The 23,872-nt window shown below is 47.0% G+C and overlaps 2 protein-coding genes across 8 annotated transcripts in view; one reads left to right on the top strand and one right to left on the bottom strand.

The window, feature by feature from the left end:
* The window catches only part of ptgs1 (prostaglandin-endoperoxide synthase 1), a 32,431-nt gene extending 30,911 nt beyond the window's left edge, over window positions 1-1,520 (top strand). For all 7 annotated transcript variants that reach the window (XM_060064547.1, XM_060064545.1, XM_060064548.1 and 4 more), the window contains one exon: window positions 156-1,520. In XM_060064547.1, coding sequence (XP_059920530.1) covers window positions 156-505 — 350 coding nt within the window. In that variant the 3' untranslated portion in view covers window positions 506-1,520. The remainder of the gene's footprint in view (window positions 1-155) is intronic.
* A 1,695-nt stretch (window positions 1,521-3,215) lies between these two features.
* Window positions 3,216-23,872, bottom strand: part of LOC132467316 (mucin-2) — an 85,392-nt gene continuing 64,735 nt past the window's right edge. Inside the window, exons 11-21 of the mRNA XM_060064530.1 lie at window positions 10,667-10,785; window positions 10,332-10,496; window positions 9,998-10,108; window positions 9,632-9,684; window positions 9,429-9,519; window positions 7,293-9,345; window positions 6,838-6,992; window positions 6,524-6,556; window positions 6,024-6,093; window positions 5,390-5,612; window positions 3,216-5,176 (exon numbers count right to left, since the gene is read on the bottom strand). Of these exons, the coding sequence (XP_059920513.1) occupies window positions 4,574-5,176; window positions 5,390-5,612; window positions 6,024-6,093; window positions 6,524-6,556; window positions 6,838-6,992; window positions 7,293-9,345; window positions 9,429-9,519; window positions 9,632-9,684; window positions 9,998-10,108; window positions 10,332-10,496; window positions 10,667-10,785 (3,676 nt within the window). The 3' untranslated portion in view covers window positions 3,216-4,573. The remainder of the gene's footprint in view (window positions 5,177-5,389; window positions 5,613-6,023; window positions 6,094-6,523; window positions 6,557-6,837; window positions 6,993-7,292; window positions 9,346-9,428; window positions 9,520-9,631; window positions 9,685-9,997; window positions 10,109-10,331; window positions 10,497-10,666; window positions 10,786-23,872) is intronic.

Below are 23,872 nucleotides of genomic sequence, written 5' to 3'. Positions count from 1 at the left end.
GCTGTTGTATTTAGCAATAACGTAGGTGGAAATTTGATTCATCGTTGTTGATACGAAGAACGGAAGATCCAAAGAAAGTGTGAGCTCCTTGTTGATGCTGTTTGAGGCTGCCACTGTGACGAAGGGCTTCTTGATAAACCAAACTGACCCCACAGATGACAAGGAGATGGCGAGGCAGCTGGAGGAGCTGTACGGGGACATCGACGCGCTGGAGTTCTACCCGGGCCTGCTGCTGGAGCGGACGCGCGGCAGCGCCATCTTCGGCGAGAGCATGGTGGAGATGGGGGCCCCGTTCTCCCTCAAGGGTCTCCTGGGGAACCCCATCTGCTCGCCGGTGTACTGGAAACCGAGCACGTTCGGGGGCGCGGCGGGCTTCGACATCGTTAACTCTGCCACGTTGGAGAGGCTCGTGTGTCTAAACAGCCGCTGGTGTCCCTACGTGTCCTTCCACGTCCCTCGCAGCGAGGAGGACCACAGACCCCGGGACCCCAGCACAGAGCTTTGATTGGTTGGGTTTTTGTAGTTATTTTTGTAGTTTGTTTTATTATTTGTGAGAGGATTTATTTAATTGAGATGCTAAATTATTTGGAACTTTTAAGTTTTTTTATAATGTATGGGTGGGGAGTAGGGATGGGCAAAATGATTCTTTTCCGGGAACTAGTTCTTTCAGTTCAGTTCACTATAACGATTCGTTTATTTGATTCGGTCGTTTTGATTCGTTCGTTATGTCAGATTACATCTTAAAAAAAATAAATAAATAAATTTTTTTTATTTTTTAATTGGTCATGGGTCCGGATAGGACCGTCAAGACCGCAGTGCGCCGTTTGGAGATGCCTGCTATATAGTATATCGAACGTCCCACCAATATTTATACCACTTGCTTACTCTCTATATTTCATTCATGGTTTTACATTTATAATTTTATTTTACTTTACATTTAATTCTTCATTGTTCAGGCATTACAGAACTTGCATGGTCATAAATAAAAAATACGAACTGCAGTTTAATTTCTTTGTTTGTTCTTAAATTGATGTAGAATGGAGCAAAGACTCCTGGGATTGGGAAATGCGTTTATCCAATAAACAGATGGAGGGTTAGGCAGACAGAGAAAGCGCGCATATTCGACGGTACCGCCTTGTCATTGGTTTACCCAGGTGCCATTCCAACACCATTGCTACCTCTCATTGGCTGAATCTTTGAGCACGTTGTAGACTCAATCAATATAAGTCGCGGGGAGACGGAGCTCTGTTCGTTTGTATATTTTATTTTCGTGACCATATGTTTGGTTTATGTTAAAAAAAAAGAATCAAAGAACCAGTTCTTCTTGTTTTGGGGAACCAGTTCTTGTCGTTCACGTTCGGGATTCGTTTGTTGTAACGAATCAGTCGCGACCGACACATCCCTAGTGGGGAGGATTGTCTTGTACTGAAAACGAAATACATATATTTGTTTCAATTGGATTTATCATACCTGCCTTCGATACTTGCCCCAATCAAATTTAATAAAAAATAATTGAAGCATTTACTTGAAGTACTTGAAGAAACATAGGTCAAGGTTAAGCAGGCTATCACTTCATCCATACAGGACTATAGGAGGTGCTACAGCAATCATTAGAATACTTCAAAGACACTTAACTCCTCATCCTTTTGACGTATGATCATGAAAGTTTGATTGCGCATCACCTGATCAAAGCTGAGACTATTCCAGCGTTAGTATTAAAAAAGAATGATCTTAATGGTCTGCGTCAGGGGCTTTATGGTCTGTGTCAGGGTCTTAATGGTCTGAGTCAGTCTTAATGGTCTGTGTTAGCCTTGGCCCCACATTAAATGCTGCTTGTAGCTTTAATTATAAGTTATGATTTGGAACATTTTCTTTGAAGTCACATTTCTAACATTACAACTGGCTGGTAACGTAAAATAACCCTGCTAGCAACATAATCAATGCTGATCGATTTTTTTTTCCATTAATTTTATCAATAAAAATATCATCCTTTAACTGATATATTCTATCAATAAAAAATGCCGGCCAGCCCTTTCCACTCTTATTGTTTTCAAGAATCATACTCCCATTCCCAGAAACACTCCCACGGACCCAGACAGCAGAGCTACGCTAGTTCACACGCCACCCATTCAGCAGAGCTACGCTAGTTCACACCACCCCAGCAGAGCTACACTAGTTCACACCACCCAGACAGTAGAAATACGCTTGTTCACACCACCCAGCCAGCTGAGCTACGCTAGTTCACACCATCCAGCCTGAAGAACGACGCTAGTTCACACCACCCAGCCAGCAGAGCTACGCTGGTTGGGTTGCAAACCCGGTATCACGCGATTTCGTGCTCATGCGCACAAACGTTATTAATCTATTGAATCGTGTCCCAGATTACGATTGTCCAACTTTTTTAGTGCTCCACAGAACGAAATTTTAACCAATGCATTCTGAATGGGAGCGTTCTCCGACAATTGACGTGCTCCACAAAACGAAACAAGAGAGAGAAAGAGAGAAAGGGAGGGACAGAGAGAGAGAGAAGCTTCAGAAGGGGTGAGCGTAGATAGTACAGTGCACCCTCTAGTTATATATCTGTATATATTATTATCTAGTTATATATATGTGTCAACATTTCTGATTTTTAAGCAGACCTCCTCAAAAACGACGTTAATTGTTGGAGAACGCACCCATTCAGAATGCATTGGTTTACATTTCGTTCTGTGCAGTACTAAAAAATTCGGAAAATCGTGATCTGGGACACGATGCGCACAGATTAACGTTTGTGCGCATGAGCACGAAATCGTGTGATACCGGGTTGACAAGTTCACACCACCCTGCCAGTTAGAGCAGACAGTCTGTTTCTGAGTAGTTTTTTTGACATTGCGAATTAAACATATTCATATTGTTAACCAACCGTCTTATTTAAATGTAGTTTAAATAACAGTAATGTAATCTTCTTAAATGCTTTTGGTTTTTTGGTCTTCAGTTCTCCTTTCCTAATCTCCGCTTGAAAACATATAGAAAACATTTGTGATCAATCATTTTATTTTATTAGTGTGATTAACACTTTTGAGAGAGGCGGGCATGGTTTAAGTTACAAATGTTAAATGCACATACTGAAAACAGATAATGTATAACTTGATGTTATAGCCAATTGAACTTCATTTGGTTTGAGGAATTAGTTAACAGTCACTAGCTTGTTGCAAGAATTTTTGAAACAAGAGCAATAGTTTCTATTCTTGGCATCTTTAATACAATACTATACACATTACTGGCCAAATGTTATTCACTTTTCACACAATATTGTAAATATACATCTTTGTCAACAGTGAAATTTGTAATAGACCTACAAGTTATACCAACATTGATATCCCTTTGATTATGGTCACTATTAAAATAATAAAGTTACTCAAACACATATATGTCAATGTTAAACATTGTCTCAGTGTGCTGAGAATAAAGAGAGGCTATTTAAAGTACACTGTCTATGAAATATACTTTTACAAGTTGACTGATACATTGACGATGATCTTCCAATATGTTTTCTTATCGGCCTAAAATATCAACATTCGTTTTTGTACAGTGAATATGAATTGATCGGATAATATGTACAACTAGAATGCGTTTCGTCCTAACAACTGCGAGAGTGTGCTTGCTAAAATGCCGCAGATGGTAAACCGCCCAATCTAGCAACAATGCCTGCACGTCCTCCACGCTCTAACCTCAGCGTAAACCAATGAGACCAACTGAAAGCCGATATGAAACTTAAACTGTGATTCTGAATAAAGTACACATTTTATCGAAATTCTGTTTTAATATTATAGAAAGATACAATTGTGTAGATAGGTTAAATGGTTTGAATGAAGGTGAACGGATGAAAATGTATTTAGTTACGATGTCTCAATCGTTACTGGGCAGACGGATGTCTTAATCGTAACTGAGCAGTTACTTACATTGTTAAAAAAAAAAAGCAGAAAAAGCATCATAGTTTAAAACGTTGAAAGAGTTGAAAAACGCTGAGAAGAATCAGTTCGAACTGAACTGATTCCTCTCTTTCGTTCGTCTTGTTTGTTTTCAGACTCGACTCCTCCCAGACCTAGTCGCTGACACGCTGACTCACTGTTCATTCACTGACTGTGAGTGGTGAAGAGGGAAGAGGCTTAGTGAGCGAGCGTACGATAATACGATTCAATGTCAGTGAAATGATAAATGCATGCTGTCTTTGTACTTTCTGTGTCATGCCAGATTAATCAAATATTTGAATGTCTCGTCAATCTGTCTTGATCTTTCATGGTTCGTTTTCCACCGGGACCCCCAACATCATTGCTAAATCAAATCTATTATTTTGCTGATATGTTAAACATCTAATAATCAACTACACCCCCCCATCGTTTGAGAATGAGAACGAGGGAGGAGCTGAGTCTGGCTGACTCAGCTGAGAACCGTAAATTCCATGTTTCGATTCACCGCTACCGGAAACTCGACTGAACGAACGAACGATTCTGAACAACTCTTCTTGGCGAACTGACCGACGCGAACTGAATCAAGGAAAATGATCATTGAATCCATTACTAGTAAGATCTCGCTACTTGCAGTGCGGCATTCTCGAAGCTGATTGGTCGCTCTCTTGACTGTTTGCCAATGGGAAGTTAAACAGAGGACCCGCTGCTGTGGGGGTGTTGGTGACGCGCGAATTGATGTGAGTGCTGGTTGAAATCGCCATGGCAGTGGCGGCGCTAGGATGGAAGGTGACATCCACAGTGACGGTGGTGGTTGAGCCCAGCGAGACATGATGGGAGACGAGGAGCGGGGAGCTCACTGTGTGGGAGACGCTGAGGCTGTGGTGGACAGGAAGGGTGGAGGTGGTGGAGGCATGGGAGGAGGTGGAGGTGGGCTCGGCCGGCGTCTGGAGGGTCAGCGAGGAGTGGAGCCTCTCCTCCCGTACAGTGGCCAGGGAGGAGGGGGAGGAGGGGCAGAGAGAGAGGGTGGGGGAGGTTGAGTGGGAGGCGAGGGAGGACAGAGGAGGAGGCAGGGAGGAGGGTGGAAGCAGAGAGGAGGGCGGAGTCAGAGAAGGGGGTCGGGTCGGAGGCTCCTGGCAGACCGGGTGGAGGCAGCTGCTGACCCAGTCTTCCACACATCGGAGCCGTGCGCTGGGTGGAGGCAGGCTGAAGGCCTTGTCCTCCTCCACCTGGGAGGGAGGGAGGGGGTAATCCCATGTTTTTGGTCATTTATTTTGACGCCTAAAAATATCTATAATATATGATCATTTTATAGAATATATATTTTAATATAGAATGTGAAAAAGAGAAAAGCACACACACAGAAAATGTGCTTAAAATATTCATGGGGCTAGATGTTGTCCTGGTCTTGATGGTCTGCATATTGTAGTGATCTCTCTGACCTGTGAGTCCAGGAGAGCACAGAGAGGAAACGTCTCCATGGGGACAGCATTGTCCTCCATTAGGGAACGCTGGTGGTTCTCTCTCAGGTCTTCCTCTCTCAGGTCTTCAGGTGGGGGCTCCATCTGAACCATGACCAGACCGGGCCCCAGCGGCCGGGCGCGGGTGTCCGACGTATTAGGGCTCTGATCAATCACTGCTACACACTCGTCATCCGCAAATGCTCTGAACACACACACACCCACACCCACACACCCACACACACACACACACACACATGGGCAAACACACAGTGCTCCTTTTAATATGAGAACCCTTTAGAATTTGAATAGTTTGTTTAGTTATATGAATATACATGACATTTACACTCTCACCCAGAGCATCATACAATACCATGAAGAATACACTTCTGAGCATGGGTGGGAATGAAACTCCTAACCCTGGTAGTGTTCAGGCCTTATTCTACCTGTGGAGCTTGATAGGTACCACATTATGATTCTAATTATTATTATTTAAGCAGTAATATGTATTACAAATGCCAGTTTAATTTTGATTTGTGCTGAACAATTATTACACCCTGAAATTATAATATTATTAAAAAGAATACACTCAGCACACTTATAATTTGATAATCACCTGTTGTCGTATGTTTTACCAGCGGCCTGTTGTTCCGCATGTCTGATGGGGACGCCCACGTTCCTCTGAGCTGTGGAGGACAGCATCCCGTTAGAGACACGCTGGCCATGTCTATCAAGAACCTCCTGATCATGGTTCTTATTCACCGTGTGGCCATCTTGGTTTGAAATGCTCACTCTGTGGTTGTATTATCAGACAGCATCCGGTCAGCTCTGGTCCCTCCTACTTATTTCTGATTTCTTGTGAGCTGTTTACGTCAGGTAATTCCCAGGGGGGAGCCTAATTTGTCCCCTCCTCCTAAGTATTTCAGCTTAATGTCTAGTGACTACCATACCATCCTGACCTTGCATAGGAAGTGACAGCGCATGCGCCGAAAAAGTGGTATCTTTTGTGGCTTAAGCTGATCTCTCAGACATTGTGAAATATATTGTTGGCTCAAAGTTGACAAATGTAAGATTCCTGACCCCATTGGTTCCTCACAATGTTTGACTCACTATTACCTCGTTGTTGTGCATCAGTTAGCGCCACGGTCCCTAGGACAAGGAGAAGAGTAGAAGAAGAAGTACAACAACAACAACGACAAGCAGAAGAAATACAGTTTTTTTGACGAATTTGACAAAGCAATATCTGAGACAAGTACAACACAAACTGTAAGTATCAAATTCCAGACATTCTTCTTCGTGAGATTGCAAATTCCACATTCAGTTCCCCTCGCAGCGAGCCTTTTGTAAGGCTAGCTTTATGAGATTGTCGCTAGAGGAAAAGGCCAATTGGGACATAGGGGTGCTGGGTGCAGGGCTTAGCGTATCCAGACCTGCTCGAATGATTGGCAGAGGATCACTGCTCTGAAACAGCGAATAGAAAGCCATTGTGATGAAGATGAAGGCTAGAGACACGCCCACTCCAACCACGATGGGGACGTCATGTTTTTCCAGCCCTGGCAGCCATGAAGGAGACTTCTGTGTCCCTCTGTGATAAAACACACACACACACACACACACACACACACACACACACACACACACACACACACACACACACATATATATATATATATTTGAAAAAAACACTTTGGTCTGAGCGTGTTGAAAACACACCTTGTAAATTGAAAATGTACCGAAAGGTTTCAGACTAATGTGCGTTTGCAAATTGGTCTGGCAGGGTTAGACCAATTAACCCTGCCAGACCCTGCCAGTTAATTGAGGGAAAAGCCCAATTAAAATATAATCAGTAGTATTTTATCAGAAGGTTCGCTGGTTTTGCTCTTACCGGGGGTCATCGCTGGTCATGGGTGACTGGGAGGTGTTGGTCTTCAGTCCAACAGTAGGACGGGGTTTACTGGTGGCCCCAGAGGTCAGAGCTGGCTCAACAGCCTGACTCGTGTTTAAACGTTTGCCATCAGGCACGGTTTGTGGACTGGGAGTCAGACCCTCAGGGACTGACCTTCTGGAAGGGCTAGTTAAATGATCATCCCTGGTGGTCCTGGGGGTGGTGCTGGGGGTAATGGGGCTGGTGGTGCTGGTGGTGGATCTGGGGGTAAAGGGGCTGGTGGTGGTGCCGGGGGTAATAAGGGTGCTGGTGGGGGTGGCGCTTGGGATGGTGGGGCTGGGAGTGATGGTGGTGTGGGGGGTGGTACTGGTGCTGGGGTTAATGTGGGTGGTGATGCTGTTGGGGGTGGTGCTGGGGGTGGTGGGGCTGGTGGTACTGGGGGTAATGGCGGTGGCGGTGGTGCTGTTGGTTCTGCTGGGGGTAATGGGGGTGGTGGGGCTGGGGGTGATTGGGGTGGCGGTGGTGCTGGTGGGGGTGCTGGTGCGGGTGCTTGTGCTGGTGGAGGCGGTCTTGGATGAGGTGCTGGTTGTGGTGATTGTGCTAGTGGTTCTGGAGGGAGGGCTGGTTATGGTGGATCTGGAGGGAGGGCTGGTTATGATGGTTTGGGGGGTGTTGCTGGTGATGGAGGCTCTAGTGGTGGTGATGGTGATGGTGGTTGGGTTGGTGGCGTTTGTGATGGTGGTTCTGTTTGGTGTGCTGTTGATGGTAATGTTGGTTGGGGTGGTGGTGGTGGTGGTAGTGGTGGTGGTGGTGCAGGTGGTGGTGGTGCAGGTGGTGGTGGCGATGGAGGACACAGAATGAGGGGCATGAAAAGGGCCATGCGGTCGGATTGAGGGAAGTGGAGTCTGCTGTTGTGCTGAAGGCACTGGACCTGTGGGAGACAGACCGTTGTAGGGGGTCCAAGAGGATCCTCGGATGGGTGGAGGAGCTGGAGGCAAGGGAGTGGTTTGGGGTTTGTCATGGACTGATGTAGGGGGCAGCTCAGGGGCTGACTGCGTGAAGGAGCATAGGGTGGACTGTCCTCTCGAAGGATTTTGCGTTGCTTTCAAGCCATGGTTAGCGAGGGCGGCCTGTGCCAAATCTCCAGGACTCCCATGTGGGTCTTGAGCGAGGTGTGACACCACGGGGGACCCCTTGGTAGGAGGATGATTAAGCTGGGCTCCTGAGTGGGTCCTTGGAGTCAATGACTGGCGAGAGGTTTGGAGTGTCACATGCAATGCCAAGGACAAATCAACTGCATCTTGACCGAGGCGGTTCACTGGGGGCGGCAGATTATCTCTATTGGTGACAAACGCTGTAGTGGGCTCTGTCGAGTCTGAAGACCTAGTGAGAGGAAACACCGACTTAGGGAAGGATATGAGGCTGGCTCCCATCCTCTCTGGCGGTGCCGGTGGATCCATGTGATAGAGGGATACTTCCTTATCTTCGCCACTCTGCTTCGCCGACGTCTCGCCAGCAACGTTCTGGAGTTGCCTAGCGGTGGATATCTTGGTTAAATGATAATGAGCGAAGGAGTGGTGAGGAAGGGTTTGGCTGGTGGTCGCTAGGAGCCCGGTGTCCTGGTGTCCTGGAGTGCCGGTGTCCCGGTGCGCTGGTGTCCCAGTGTCCTTGTGTCCTGGTGCTGGGCTATAGAGAATGTAGGACTCAGAATACGGAGATGAAACATGTGGCGGGGGACCCATTTGGTCAAGGGTATGGGGGTCTACGGTTGAAGGGGGAGGTTGCAGTATCTGACTGTTGGGTGAAAGCTGGGCTGGCAGGCGGTCAAGCTGGGCTGGCTGGGTGTCAGTCTGGGCTGGATGGGTGTCAGGCTTTGCTGGCAGGATGTCAGGCTGGGTTGGCTGGGTCTCAGGCTGGGTTGCCTGGTCCTCAGGCAGGGCCAGCAGGTGCAGGTAGTCAGGTGACCCTGGCGGGTGTAGTTCTCTGAATAGAGCCTCTTTTAGTGATGTAAAAGTTAAGTCCGTCCTGTGGGTGATGGGTTCCGTGTACATCACTGAGTCAAAGAGAGAGAAAAGTCAGCGTATATATTGTCAAACAAAGGACAATCTACAGGTGCGGTTTTACAAGTGAACATACCTGAATGTGAGCCATGGTTCATCCTAGAGTGATTTTTAAGAATTGAACCATTGATTTGGACAGCTGGGAGTTCCTTGTTAGTATTTGTCCTCTAAAGAAACAAAGAAAGGGGTCTTCTTCAAGATGAATAAATGAATAATCAATCATTTTACTGGAAAAGCAAAGGAACACATGAACCTTCTCAAAAGATCCTTCCTACTTACAGCAGACCAACTCATTCTCCTCTGCTCTCGGGTGTCACCCCCGCGGTTCTCATCTTACAAACAGGTGAGAGAAAGAACAAGGTATTCAATGTGCAAGTGCTGACAAGAGACGGCTGGCTAAGGATTGCAAACGGGTTTGTGGTAAGGCAGTACAAGTGAACCAACACATTTCTGAATATACACAAACAATAAGGATGACAATGAAAGCCAATGGTGAGTGAGTAAGTGTGTGTGTGTGTGTGTGTGTGTGTGTGTGTGTGTGTGTGTGTGTGTGTGTGTGTGTGTGTGTGTGTGTGTGTGTGTGTGTGTGTGTGTGTGTGTGTGTGTGTGCGTGTGTGCATGTGTCTGTGGTGCTATCTTAGATACCTGTGATAAGGAGGACAGTGTGTATCCGGTCGCTCCCGGCCTGGTTCTCTGCCCTACAGTAGTAGTCACCTGCGTCTGTCCACCGCACAGCAGACATCCTCAGAGCTCCATCTGTCACTCAGGATTTACGCCTCATTTAGTCACTTTCTGGAATTTTATCATCATCTACAAAATATCATGACTTCTTGTTAAATTTTTTGCTCAGATTTGCACGGGGTTTACAGTAAGCATTAATCTTAACTTCTATAGACCAATTCTATATGGAGGTTTTATAAGCTCAATCACGTTAGGAATGGACTATTTGAAAACCAGTTTGTGTTGGGCCCCTCCTCACCGTCTGTGATGGTGGTGGTGGTGGTCGATGTGTGGGGCCCCGTTGTGTTGTCTCTGGTCCAGGTGTACGTGATGGGCAGGACCCCCACCGCTCTGCAGGGCAGCTCCACAGGGGCCCCCAGCCGGCTGCTCACCTGCCCAGAAAAGCCCACGATGACGGGCATCACTGGTGGAGGAAGCGGGAGAAGCATGGAGCCAGCAGGAGCTCAGCGTCACTCACAGTCCTAAAGTCTAAGAGTCTGAAGGCCCCAGGTATAAATGAAACAAAATCAAAACTGCCGTGTTGCAATAGACATTGTTCCAGCACACTGTGTGTAAGTGCAACAGGATAGTTACCGGTGACCCTTATTGTGGCAGTTTGGCGGTCTTGACCCAGGATGTTGGTGGCTTCACACGTGTACATTCCCTCGTCGTAGTTCCTCACAGACAGGAAGTACAGGCTGCTGTTTCTCTGTCTATGTTGGTACAAAAAAGCGGGCAGCGATCACACACCCAAGGCCGTGTGTCAATATATCCACTACCTTCCTCTCTGAAGAGACGGGGTTGAAGGATATTAATTTCAACTCAGTGACACAAATCAGAACCACAACATCCCATGTGGTGAAACCGTGGGCCTTTTGTACACAAGCTACTGTCAGAAGAACACCTTTGGGAGGTGACACATGGTCAGTTTATCAGAGTCACACAGTTGAGGGCTCCTACGTGTGTGAAACAGTTCATACTGTGCACACATACACTGATGTACCTGTATAACCTGGTCTGATGTAGGGAAATGTCCATGGAAATACACTAGCATATTTAGCTCAGGAATCACCTTCACATCATAATATCTAGAAATATTTGCATTATTTTTAGTTAGGTGAGTGCTGTATGCACGCTCAACTATTGTTCTTCTTAGGTTTTATTCTTTCTTTCTTTCTTTCTTTCTTTCTTTCTTTCTTTCTTTCTTTCTTTCTTTCTTTCTTTCTTTCTTTCTTTATTATTCTCTACAAAAATTGGGACCTATCTCAAATTTCCCTCAATTTTGCACCTAGAGACTCCATTCCAATTTTAAAATGTTCAGATTGGTTCCCAATTGGAATTCCTGTTCCCCATTGAAACACCATGTTAACTGACACCGCCCAAAGGAGCAACCCAGAACAACTGGTTCCACGGAAAGCGAAGTGGTACAAAATGATTGACGAGCTGCGTGAGATTGCACCCGAAAACAAGATTTCCCTATTATTTAATTCGGTGTTGTTAGTCATTGTTTTTTATGTACAATAGTTATTTGTAATTCATCAGATCTGAGGTCACGCCTCAATCTGTTGATTTGTTTATAATTTTGAATAAATAAATACCATGCTTTGTTGTTGAATTGTTATTGTGTCTATGCAACAGTTTAACTTGCCGATCATCACAATCACAATCACGTAGGCTCATAGCTTATTTTACGGGCATGTCTTCCAACAGATAATAGATAATGGGTATAGGCCTACCTCAGCTTTCAGGAAACAATATCTTGTTAATTGTTTGGTGAATGGATTATTGATTTGGGTGAATTCACAAATGAAAAGGCATTCTGTGCTGCTTAGTTCTTTTAAAATCATATAAATCATGTGCGATTCTTTGGAACTAATAAATAAATTACTCTGCTCTTGTCTATTTGTCTGATTGAGGCAATATAATTGGAGCGAGGGCGTAACCTAACCCATTCCCAAGGGCACAAAGTGGATAAATTCAGGTTGCAAGGATGCATGAATGTTTTGGGAAGCGACGTTTGTCACATGAATGTATGTTCATCCTGAGGAAAATGGACCATCACATGTATACTGAGCTATTCAATTACAAAAAAGATGGATACTGTCCCAGGTATATCCCAGGAGCAAAAGTATGTTATTTGGAGGTGCTCCGCCCGTTTCTTACTGGATGGTCAGCCATGGTAACACTAGGCCTACCTCAAAAATAATTCCCTGATCGCCAGCTCTAACTTGATAGCTAATCAGAATAAAGTACATGTTTCTTGCAGGATAGGGACAACAACCTTGTTTCAATAGGTGATACAATGTATTATCTATCTTATAAAAACGACATGGAAGTGCGCAGGAAAGTAGTGGTTGCCGAGGATTCTATTTGGAATTCCATGATAGTGCCCATGGAGGCCACTGTGGAACCCGAAAAACGAAATATGTAGGCACCGCCAGGTTTTATTGGCCTGGAATGGGGGTTGACTTGGATGAATTGGTAGATGTAATTATTTGATTGGAGTGTATAATAGATTGATCTTATCCATAGATTGTCTTGTTTCTGGACTGCATTCCCATGTCTACTTTTGAACCATCAGGTTTCACAATGTGCACAATGCCAATTCACAATGGAATATATCCCAGTCCATGTATGTACTAAGCCTTTCTGTTAAGGTTGTACAGAACGTTGGGACCCAAGCGCAGGCACAGACAGAGACGGGGTAAAGGGAAACGGGGTTTATTGCGAGGCAGGCGGGCAGTCAGAGTCAGGCGGGGATCCGGCAACGGGCAGGCAATCAGGTAGACAGGGGCTCGTCGGTAGGCGGGTAGTCAGGCAGGCAGAAGCTCGGCAACAGGAGGTCAGGGTAACGAATGGAGAACTACAAACGGGGGGCAAAGGGTTACTAGAGGACAGAGGAAAAGGGCTAAGCAAGAGAGAATGCTGGTAGGTCTGATACTAACTGTATAGTGGTAAACAACGAACTGGCGCCGACAGACTGGAGATCCCCGGCTTAAGTAGAGGAAGTAGATCGAAGATCGCGAACAGGTGTGCAGAGGAGGTGAGGCCCAGTGGCACCGGGGGGCCACTAGATGGGGGTGTTGGACCGTGTGACAGGCCGTGGCGTGACAGTACCCCCCCCTCTACGGACGCCTCCTGGCGGACGCCCAACCACGGAAGGATGATCGCGATGGTAGTCCCGAATGAGCGAAGCATCCAGAATGCGATTCCGGGGAACCCAGGAGCGCTCCTCAGGACCGTACCCCTCCCAGTCGACGAGGTACTGGTGTCCTCGGCCGCGCGTCAAGGAGGCGACGAACCGTCCACGCCGGGAAGTTGTCAATGATCCTGGGAGTAGGTGGAGGCGGGGCGGGAGGGGACAACGGGCTGGTGGAGACGGGCTTTAACTGGGAGACATGGAAAGTCGGGTGCACCCGGAGGGACGGGGGGAGTTTGAGGCGAACGGCACAGGGGTTAACCACAGTCTTGATCTCGAAAGGACCAATGAAACGGGGGGAAAGCTTGGGAGGAGCTCCCTTCAAAGGAAGGTCCTTCGCCCGAAGCCAAACCCTCTGTCCGGGAGCGTAGTGGGGGGCAGGTAGGCGACACTTATTGGCCTGCAGCTGGGAGCGGGAGGATGAGGGTTCACCAGGGTGTTGTGGGCATATTCGACCCAGGGGAGCTGAGAGTTCCAAGAGGATGGACTGGCGTGGGTGATGCAGCGGAGAGCTGCTTCCATCTCCTGGTTAGCTCGCTCGGACTGTCCATTCGACTGGGGGTGAAAACCGAGGAGAGACTGGGCGTGGCACCGAGAGCCTTACAGAAAGCCCGCCAGACTTGGGAGGAGAACTGGGGACCTCTGTCGGAGACAATGTCAGTGGGGATGCCATGCAAACGGAAGACGTGTCTGACCAGGAGATCGGCGGTCTCCCTTGAAGATGGAAGCTTGGGGAGTGCGATGAAGTGCGCAGCCTTAGAGAAACGGTCGATCACGGTTAGGATGGTGGTGTTTCCTTCGGACGTGGGCAGGCCGGTGACGAAGTCCAGGGCGATGTGTGACCAGGGACGGCTAGGGATGGGTAGGGGACGCAGAAGTCCAGAACGAGGACGGGTCGAGGTTTTATTCCGGGCGCAGACGGTGCACGCCGAAATAAACGAACGAACGTCCGCGTCCATGGTTGGCCACCAGAACCGCCGACGGAGGAAGTCCAGGGTGCGGGTGATACCAGGGTGGCAGGTTAGCTGGGAGGAATGCGCCCAGACCAATACCCTGGACCGAACCGAGTCAGGGACGAACAAGCGGTCAGGGGGACCGGTTAAGGGATCTGGCTGCTGTCCCTGCGCGAGGCGTAACGCGGACTCCACCTCCCAAGTGAGAGAGGCGATCAGGCGAGCGGGAGGCAGGATGGTCTCGAGGTCAGTACGGGAGTCCTCAGGGGAGTACAGGCGGGACAGGGCATCCGGCTTAACGTTCTGGGAGCTGGGACGATAGGTGAGGGTGAAGTTGAATCTAAGTACAGTGCCCACCTGGCCTGGCGGGAGTTAAGTCTCCTTGCTGACTGGATGTAAGCTAAGTTGCGGTGGTCGGTCCAGACAATAAACGGATGCTCCGCACCCTCCAACCAATGCCTCCACTCTTCTAGAGCAAGTTTGACGGCTAAGAGTTCGCGGTTACCGACGTCATAATTCCGCTCAGGCGGAGAAAGCCTTCGGGAAAAGAAGGCACAGGGGTGAAGCTTGTGGTCGGAGGCTGAACACTGGGAGAGCACCGCGCCCACACCGGTGTCTGAGGCGTCGACCTCCACCACAAACTGAAGAGAGGGGTCTGGTTGAATGAGAATGGGGGCGGAAATGAAGCGCCGTTTGAGGCTCTGGAAGGCGGTCTCGGCCTCCGGCATCCACGCGAAGGTGGTCTTGGTGGAAGTCAGAGCCGTGAGGGGTGCCGCAACCTGACTGTAGCCACGAATAAAGCGACGGTAAAAATTAGCGAACCCGAGGAACTGCTGTAGTCTCTTCCGGGTTGAGGGAGAGGGCCACTCGGCCACCGCAGAGACCTTGGAGGGGTCCATCTCTACCTGGTCCTGGCTAATAATATAACCCAAAAAGGAGACGGTTGAGGCGTGAAACTCGCACTTCTCCGCCTTAACATATAATCTGTTTTCCAGCAGTCTCTGCAGAACCTGTCTGACGTGAACTCTGTACTCCTCCACGGACTTCGAAAAAATTAGTATATCGTCAATGTAAACGAAGACGGTGTGATTCAACATGTCCCAATGGACGTCATTCACCAGAGACTGGAAGACAGCGGGGGCGTTGGTGAGACCGAAGGGCATGACTAGGTACTCGTAGTGGCCTAGTGGTGTGTTGAACGCGGTCTTCCACTCGTCTCCCTCCCGGATACAGACCAAGTGGTACGCGTTGCGCAGATCTAATTTAGTGAAGACGGAGGCACCGTGGAGGGGGACGAAGGCGGAACTGATGAGGGGCAAGGGGTACCTGTTCTTCACCGTAATGTCATTCAGGCCACGGTAGTCGATACAGGGACGTAGGGAGCCATCCTTCTTGCCGACGAAGAAGAAACCCGCCCCAACAGGGGAGGAGGATGGACGGATAATCCCAGCGGCGAGAGATTCCCCGATGTACTTCTCCATAGACTCCCATTCGGGACGAGAGAGGTTAAACAAACGGCTGCCAGGGAGGGGAGCTCCGGGAAGAAGGTCTATAGCGCAATCATAAGGACGGTGGGGGGGCAAGGACAAGGCGTGGAGCTTACTAAACACAGCCCCAAGATCGTGGTATTCCTCCGGGACGGAGGACAGGTCAGGTGGTGCGGCAGCGGGCTCGAGTTCTGGCGCCCGAGGGGACTGAGCGGACCGCAAGCACTGGGAAAGGCAGTGTGTACTCCACGACGTGACTCGACCCGTTCTCCAATCGACCTGAGGGTTGTGCGTTTGGAACCAGGGGTAACCCAGGACTACAGGGGAGAAGGGACTGGTAATCACCAGAAGTGATATTGACTCGTGGTGATTTCCCGAAACGAGCAGGTTAACCGGAACGGTACGGTGCTCCACCCGTGTGAGCGTCCTCCCGTCCAGCGCCTGTGTCTCAATAGGAAAGTCAAGTGGAACGGTTTCGATCCCCCATCGATGAACCAACTCCCGATCAATAAAACTCTCATCCGCTCCGGAGTCCAGGAGAATTGAGAGCGGGAGGGTTTGATCCTTCCACAAGAGGACCGCCTCCAGGAGAGGACGAGAGACAGAGGGATTATGGGAGCGGCTCGCCAGGATCCCTCGGGTTACTGGCAAGCCTGTTCTTTTCCTGAGAGGGAGGGACATCCAGACCGGAGATGGCCTGATAGCCCACAAAAGAGGCAGGCTCTGGAACGCATACGGCGTTCCCTCTCCTCGGGAGAGAGGTGTGCGCGACCAATCTGCATGGGCTCGGGGGAGCGTGTCCGTTCGTTGCGGAGTGGCACGGGAAACGAAAGAGAACGGGGGGTTGCAGGCGGCTCGACAGAGGAAGTAGAGTGTTGACCCCTCTCTCTACGGCGTTCGCGTAAGCGATTGTCCACCCGTATAGCGAGAGAGATCAAATCGTCCAAATCCGAGGCCTCCTCCCAAGAGGTCAACTGGTCTTTAATGTCTCCGCTCAGAGCGTTCAGGAAAACGCCCTGTAGAGCCTCCTCATTCCACCCGCTCTCAGCCGCGAGGGTCCGGAACTCGACCGCAAAGGAGGCGACACTTCGGGAACCCTGGCGGAGATGCAGGAGACGTTGGGAGGCCTCCCTGCCCCGGACCGGGTGGTCGAAGACCCTTCGCATCTCCTCGGTGAAGGCGGAGTAGTCGGAGCAGACAGCAGAACCGCGTTCCCATACGGCCGCCGCCCAAGCGAGAGCCTCCCCTCGCAAAGACCCGATCAGGTAGGCGATCCGAGATTTCTCCGTTGGGTAGGTCTGGGGCTGCAAATCGAATACCAGGGAACGCTGGAGCAGGAATGACCGACAGGATCCAAGGTCCCACTTGTAGCGCTCGGGGGCTGGGATGAACGGTTCCCGAGAAGCCACAGTTCCGATGGGTGGGCACGGGGGCGGCGAGGAGGCGGAGGGTCTGGAGTGGAACGCCTGGGTCAACTCCCGGAGAGTGGAGGTCACCTCCTGCAGAGCCTGGTCATGTTGACCCAGAAGGGTCCCTTGGCGGGAGATCATTTGTCGGAAAGCCTCTGCGTCTGCTGGGTCCATGCTGGCCAGTTCGTACTGTTAAGGTTGTACAGAACGTTGGGACCCAAGCGCAGGCACAGACAAAGACGGGGTAAAGGGAAACGGGGTTTATTGGAAGGCAGGCGGGCAGTCAGGCAGGCAGAAGCTCGGCAACAGGAGGTCAGGGTAACGAACGGAGAACTACAAACGGGGGGCAAAGGGTTACTAGAGGACAGAGGAAAAGGGCTAAGCAAGAGAGAATGCTGGTAGGTCTGATACTAACTGTATAGTGGTAAACAACGAACTGGCGCCGGCAGACTGGAGATCCCCGGCTTAAGTAGAGGAAGTAGATCGAAGATCGCGAACAGGTGTGCAGAGGAGGTGAGGCCCAGTGGCACCGGGCGGCCACTAGATGGGGGTGTTGGACCGTGTGACAGGCCGTGGTGTGACACTTTCATTTTAATGAATACTTACGAACAGCAACCATGCTTATTTTGTGATAACAATGATATATATTTTGTGATTTTGGGTTTCTATATCAGATGCAGATATGGCGAGTGGTGTTGCACCTGTGATAAACAGTGTTGAGTTTCTGTTAAAAAACCCATTTGAGTGGTTCAAATTGGAAGAGAAGTTAGAAATCAAAAAACTTGGCCCAGACAGACCGGACATAAACATTATCCAACAAACGAAGGATAGGGGGAAAACAGAACTTTCTCCCGAGCATGGTATGAAAAGAAATATGTTTGCTCAAAGAGAAGCGCTGTGTTTTGTTTCCCGTGTCTACTTTTTCGAGCAAGTGTGTGCACAGGACAAGTGGATATATGGACCAAGGGTGTGATTGATGTGAAGCATATATATATATATATATTAGTGCTGTCAAGCGATTCAAATATTTAATTGCGATTAATGTCATAGTTAACTTGCGATTAATCGCGATTAATAAAACATCCCTTGATTTCGTGCTGCTAGTCTTTTAGTGAGATCAGAGAGTTTTGAGAAGAACAGTAATAAAATATATTTGGTAAGATGGATATAAGAAGAGAGACCCGCAGTGAATTCAACCCGGTCCACTTGACATCGGGTAGGTGTATGACGGTGGTAGGCCTACCGTAAAACGTCAATAGCCCAGGCTTTTATTTGTTTCAATCGCTGAACTTTCGAGCAAAACTCTTGCTCAGCAAAGATGGGAAACACTAACATTTATTATTTAAACCAGCATGAATATTTCTACCGTACGTAGGCCTATACACATTACCAGGCTATCGAATAACGCCCACACACACACACACACACACACGCACACGCACACACACACACAGGGGCGGAGTGGTAATGGGGAAGGTCGGGAGAATTCCCGGTGTGCCGTTAATGTTTCGGGGCTCTCAGGCTGATTACTGCGGGATAACAATATTGCTTTTATAAAAGTTCTTTGCAGCGCTGTCCCGCAACCTCTCACTCACTCAACACAGCCGCAACACTAACAAACTGTCATTGTCGCAACCAAGTCGATTTAGTCAAGAGGGGAGTAACTGAGCGGCCCCTCCCAAAGTGGTACAGCCCAGGTGGGCCTTGAACTGCGAATGGTCAGAAAGACGTAACAGCTAATGACAACATTGAACTCTCGTGCAGGCTCAAACAGAGTGACACACAAACACACACACAGTTTTAAGGAGTTTTTCACCCACTCCGTGACCTTGCTTGCCCCAACAAGTTTGTGAGGCGTGCTTGTTGTTTTGTTTCCGGTGTTGCTAGATCCGGTATGGTGTTGTAGTGTAAAAATTGGTTAAAATTGGTTTGCGTTAACGTTGTTAATAACGCGTTAAACTCACAGCACTAATATATATATATATGTGTATATACAATATATACACGTTACAAAAACTAATTGTGGGTGTGGTAGTAGGTAGTAGTTTCGGCCCCACTGAAATTTTGGATAACCGCACGCTACTGGATTCTGTGCAATGCAAAACAGATCTGTTGCTAAATGTACTCCTTATGTTTTTGAAACAGCTGAACTCCAACATATGCACATCTTTAAACGTTGAGGAGTCTAGTTGCTCCATATCATCCACAGACAAATGGTCTAGTGGAAAACTTGAATGGGACAAATCAGAGGTGAAGCTTTAATTAGAGAATTATTCAAAAGTCTATGAGTAGCTTTTCTACAATATTGGTGTCATTTTAAAGGACAAATCCGGTGTAAAATGGATCTGGGATATGTTTAGTATGATAACGAGTTGGAATGTTCTTTTGGGAGGAAAAAAGCGAGTATAGACGCATTCTTAAGTTGGTTGTTTTGGTAGAATCGGCTAAAAACAGCCAACGTAAGAATCCGTCCGTACGCGCTTTTTTGCTCCCAAACAAACATTCCAACTCGTTATCATACCAAACATATCCCAGATCCATTTTATACGGGATTTGTCCTTTAAAAACCATGATGACTGATGGCAATTATTTCCTTGGGCCTACACAGAGCATTGTGTAAACTTGTTGATGATGAAAATTTGAAAATCGGGCTGGTGAACATTAAATTTTAATGTAGTTTGAGAGGTAAAAGAAAGACCAATAGTGATGTCTGAGTCACATCAGGGCAGGCCGACAGAGTAGGTACATTTTTACATTAAGGATAGGAAAGTGCACCACATACACCAGCAGCCAAAATGAGACATTAGAAGAATAGTCTAATACCGTAAAACTACACGTTTAGACAAATAAATGCCGGTCTCAATTGGACACGGGTCTGTTTTTTCTAGAAGTTGGTGATAACGCATCAATAAACTGGATGGCAACTGAGAAAAAAGTACAACCTGAAATTGAAGCTGTCAGTTATCAAATTTGCTGAACAAAATGTTAAACTTCAATGATTGTTCGTAGTCAACTTTTATAGTCCATTTATTTAAGCTCTCATCAGCATAACCATACAGCAGGGGTCGGCAACTGGCGGCCCGCGGGCCATAACTGGCCCGCCAGACATAATATCTGGCCCGCCAGATTATTCTGAAGTTATATGAATTTTATTTATTTATTTTTTGAATATTGAATATCGAATATCTATATCTGTTAGCTTAAATGTAAAGGGCCGGATACAGTGAACTTTTTTTTTCTTTCACAACCGTTTTTTAATTTAATTGTATCAAATCTTGCTACTACTCTCGGAAGGTTAGAGACACACTCATTACGGTAAGCGTAATCACGCGTCACGCGTAAGCTGCGAGGGGCTGAGCGGGAGTTATTGGAAACTATGCATTATTAAATTAAACAGACCCCCCCTCTATAGGCCTATACACAACAATCTTGGCGACCTAACATTATGTATTTTTGTGTAATACTGCAAGCAGAGAAGGCAGGAGCTGTTGACAAAAGTCCACAAAAGATTTAAGACGCCAAGCTCTGAGACTTTGCTGTTGAACGCAAGTAGAGTCTCTGATGAGGCTACTTCGCCTACAGCTCTTCTAACGTTGAGCAGGGTTTGTGTGTGTGCGCAGTCAATCAGCACCCACCATGGTGTGTGTGTGTGTGTGTGTGTGTGTGTGTGTGTGTGTGTGTGTGTGTGTGTGTGTGTGTGTGTGTGCGTGTGCATGTGTGTGTGTTTGCAGTCAGTCAGTGTAGCAGGTACATAAGATGTATGTATGCATTCCACCAAAATTCCCTCAAGTTTTATTTATTACTTTTATTTCGTGATATTCTCTGTAAATAGATCGTTTGGGAGCTTTTATTTTATTTTGAAGTTTCGATCGTGACGTCATTTTCTTCCGTTGCGCTCGCCATTCCTCACTTGTTGTTTAAATGCTGTGAGGAGGTGAGTGTTTTTCCTCTGCTCTGTGCAGCTTTCTGTTCTAAAATTGTTAATGAGAAAATAACCAGTGTAAACGGGTTATGGTGTGATTCTGTGCTTGTTGGTGTTGTTCATGTGTTCCTGTGTATTTGTTTTGCGGGAGTTTTGAGTGTTTTAGCGAACTACTTAGCTAGCGCAATGTTTAGCAGCACTTGAGGATACACACACAGTGACGGCAGCCTGTTCATTGTTCGTTTCCCGCCATTTCAGACTGACGTGCTGCAGTGTCCTGTGTGTACTAATGCTGCTGCATTATTTGTGCATTTCTTTCATGCAGGTATGTTGATGTTGCTCCCATGTTGTACTTTATTTTAATATAAAATATTAATTAGCCGGTGGTGTATAGTTTTCAGGTGGATTTGAATTTGTGTGTCTGTATTGTGAACTTTTGTGACTTCATATATTTGAATATATGTATTGTAAGGCACTTCTGGCCTAGCTCACTTGTTGTTTTAATGCTGTGAGGAGACTGACGTGCTGCAGTGTCCTGTGTACTAATGCTGCTGCATTATTTGTGCATTTATTTCATGCAGAAATAAATACGCCACTGTCGCTACAGTTCGGCTAAAGTGACACACCAAGTCCCTGTGTCCTACTCCATTTCACAACACACAACGCAGAGCCAGACCGGTTACATCAGCACCTGCCGTGGTGGCTGTGTGTGGTTGGCTGCTTTTTTAGGTGTGCACTACTGCCCTCACTCCAGCATAAGGCCTTTCTACACTGCCAAGCCGGTTCGGTTGAGGCTTGGCACGAATGGCGATTTCACCGTCTTATCTCAAGTTTCCTGTGCAAAACCGAGGGGGTAATCAGCGCGGGATCTCTTGGTTCACTGCAGAAGGCGGGGTTGCGCACGGAGTCTAGACCTCTTTAGAATAATTTGCATATTCCCGAATGTTTTTATTTTGTTATGAATGAAGACACCCGCATGCAAGAATGAGTTCACGTGAGTGTAGGCTACAAACGCGACTAACTATTTACAAGTGCAAAAACGCCAACATATTCTTTATTTTGCTGACCACTTTTGGGTTAGGGACGGCCGGGTTTTTTATCCCGACAAAAGCCTCGCGAGGGCAATTCCTCTGTGTCTCTCTCGTAGATCGCACTATCTTTCAACATCTTTGTTTAATATGACTGCATCACCTTCTCTCACATGATCAGCAGCTCGCGTATTTCACTTTCTCTCCAAGTAGAACTGCTCATGATGATATCGCTGCGTTGTCTCTGTGGAGACAGTGCAGCAACACCTCTACCCTACGTGATCAGGCATGACATTTACGTGATTAGGGCATACACTTGTTTATATGTACGTCTTTTAAGAGTCATCTAGTGCTTGGTAGGCATATGACTAAGCCAGCTGACGGACCTTTCATTAATCAATTCCTTGAACTAGCCTTTAATAATGTTTTGGCCCGCCTACTGGCTGGGAAAAAAATTGGCCCGAGGCCAAACTTAGTTGCCGACCCCTGCCATACAGCATAACCGTCACATCGGCGGGATAACACGGCACACGCAAAGTACATCCATGGAATCAGCCGTTCAAAGCCAGTCTGCATGAATCGGATGGCAGGGGATGTGGACAAGGAATACTACGCAGGAGGGAACATGAGAGCCCCAGGTCGCCGCATACTAGTAGCCTGGGTGCTTATAGCGTGGAACAAGCTGGATATGGAGCGGGTGAAAAACTCCTTAAAAATGTGTGTGTGGGGGTTATATGGGGTCAGAACAGTCTCATTAATAATGAATGCACAGAGAAGGATTCGCAAATGTATTTTGTGATTTATGTATAAATTACTCTCTTCTCACAAATACATTTCAATGTACACACAAATGGATATCGGTATGTATAAATGTAAAATAAATCCATAAACAAAAATAAGTTTCACAAATACATTTCTGATCCACACACAAATGTGTCTTGTTTTAAATGAATGTAATATTAATCCATAAATATATGAATTAAAGAAATATTAGCAATTTGCATAAAAAAATTATTTGGATGTTGTTACATTTATATACCAACTGTTAAACTTGAATTTACAAGACGCTTTTCATTTATGAACTTGTTTGCATTTGTGTTTGTGAACTGGTCTGTATTTATATGTGGATTTTTGAGCCTCTCCTGACGTGGATGGATTCACACATGCATTTTTTTCAACAAGGAACTCTCTGTAGCCAATCAGATGCCTCCCTCGTTTTCAGCCAACACATGACTGCAGTGACTGGGTTTTTAGATTGTCAGTGCCGTTAAAGTAGCATTAATAAACGTTTGGCACTGACAATCCCAAAACCCAGTCGAAACTAGATGGAAAAAGTGTGTAGTTCCAAACGTGACGCAGCTTTTACTTCTTCGCCATCTAGAGATTGTTACATAAGATCATTTTAAAAAAACACGTTATTTCCCATAGACATTTGATAGAGGGAACCGGGAGGCTCGGAGGCTGGATTTCTATTCTTCAGAGGTCGGGGTATGGGATAAATTAACCATTACTTTTATATTAACTATGAGTATTATCTGGCCTATATATCATATAGATACATTAATGGTGGAAAGCAGCTCAAATCATCTCTGAATTCACAGGCATACAATGGGACTCGGCATGGTGCCAGAGAGTCTGGGGTCAAGGCGTACTGACGTCAACCCTCATGTTTAGATTAGATTTGCGTCCACCAGATGTTTAGATTAGCTCAACCTAATGTTTAGATTAGTCAACCTAATGTTCAGATTAGCGTCAACCTAATGTTTAGATTAGATTTTCTGAGGATGTTGACCACATAGCTT

Source organism: Gadus macrocephalus, chromosome 11, assembly GCF_031168955.1.
Source record: "Gadus macrocephalus chromosome 11, ASM3116895v1".
In the NCBI taxonomy this organism is placed as follows: domain Eukaryota; kingdom Metazoa; phylum Chordata; class Actinopteri; order Gadiformes; family Gadidae; genus Gadus; species Gadus macrocephalus.
Note: the sequence above shows the minus strand (reverse complement) of the source record. Positions and strands in the feature narration are given on the sequence as shown.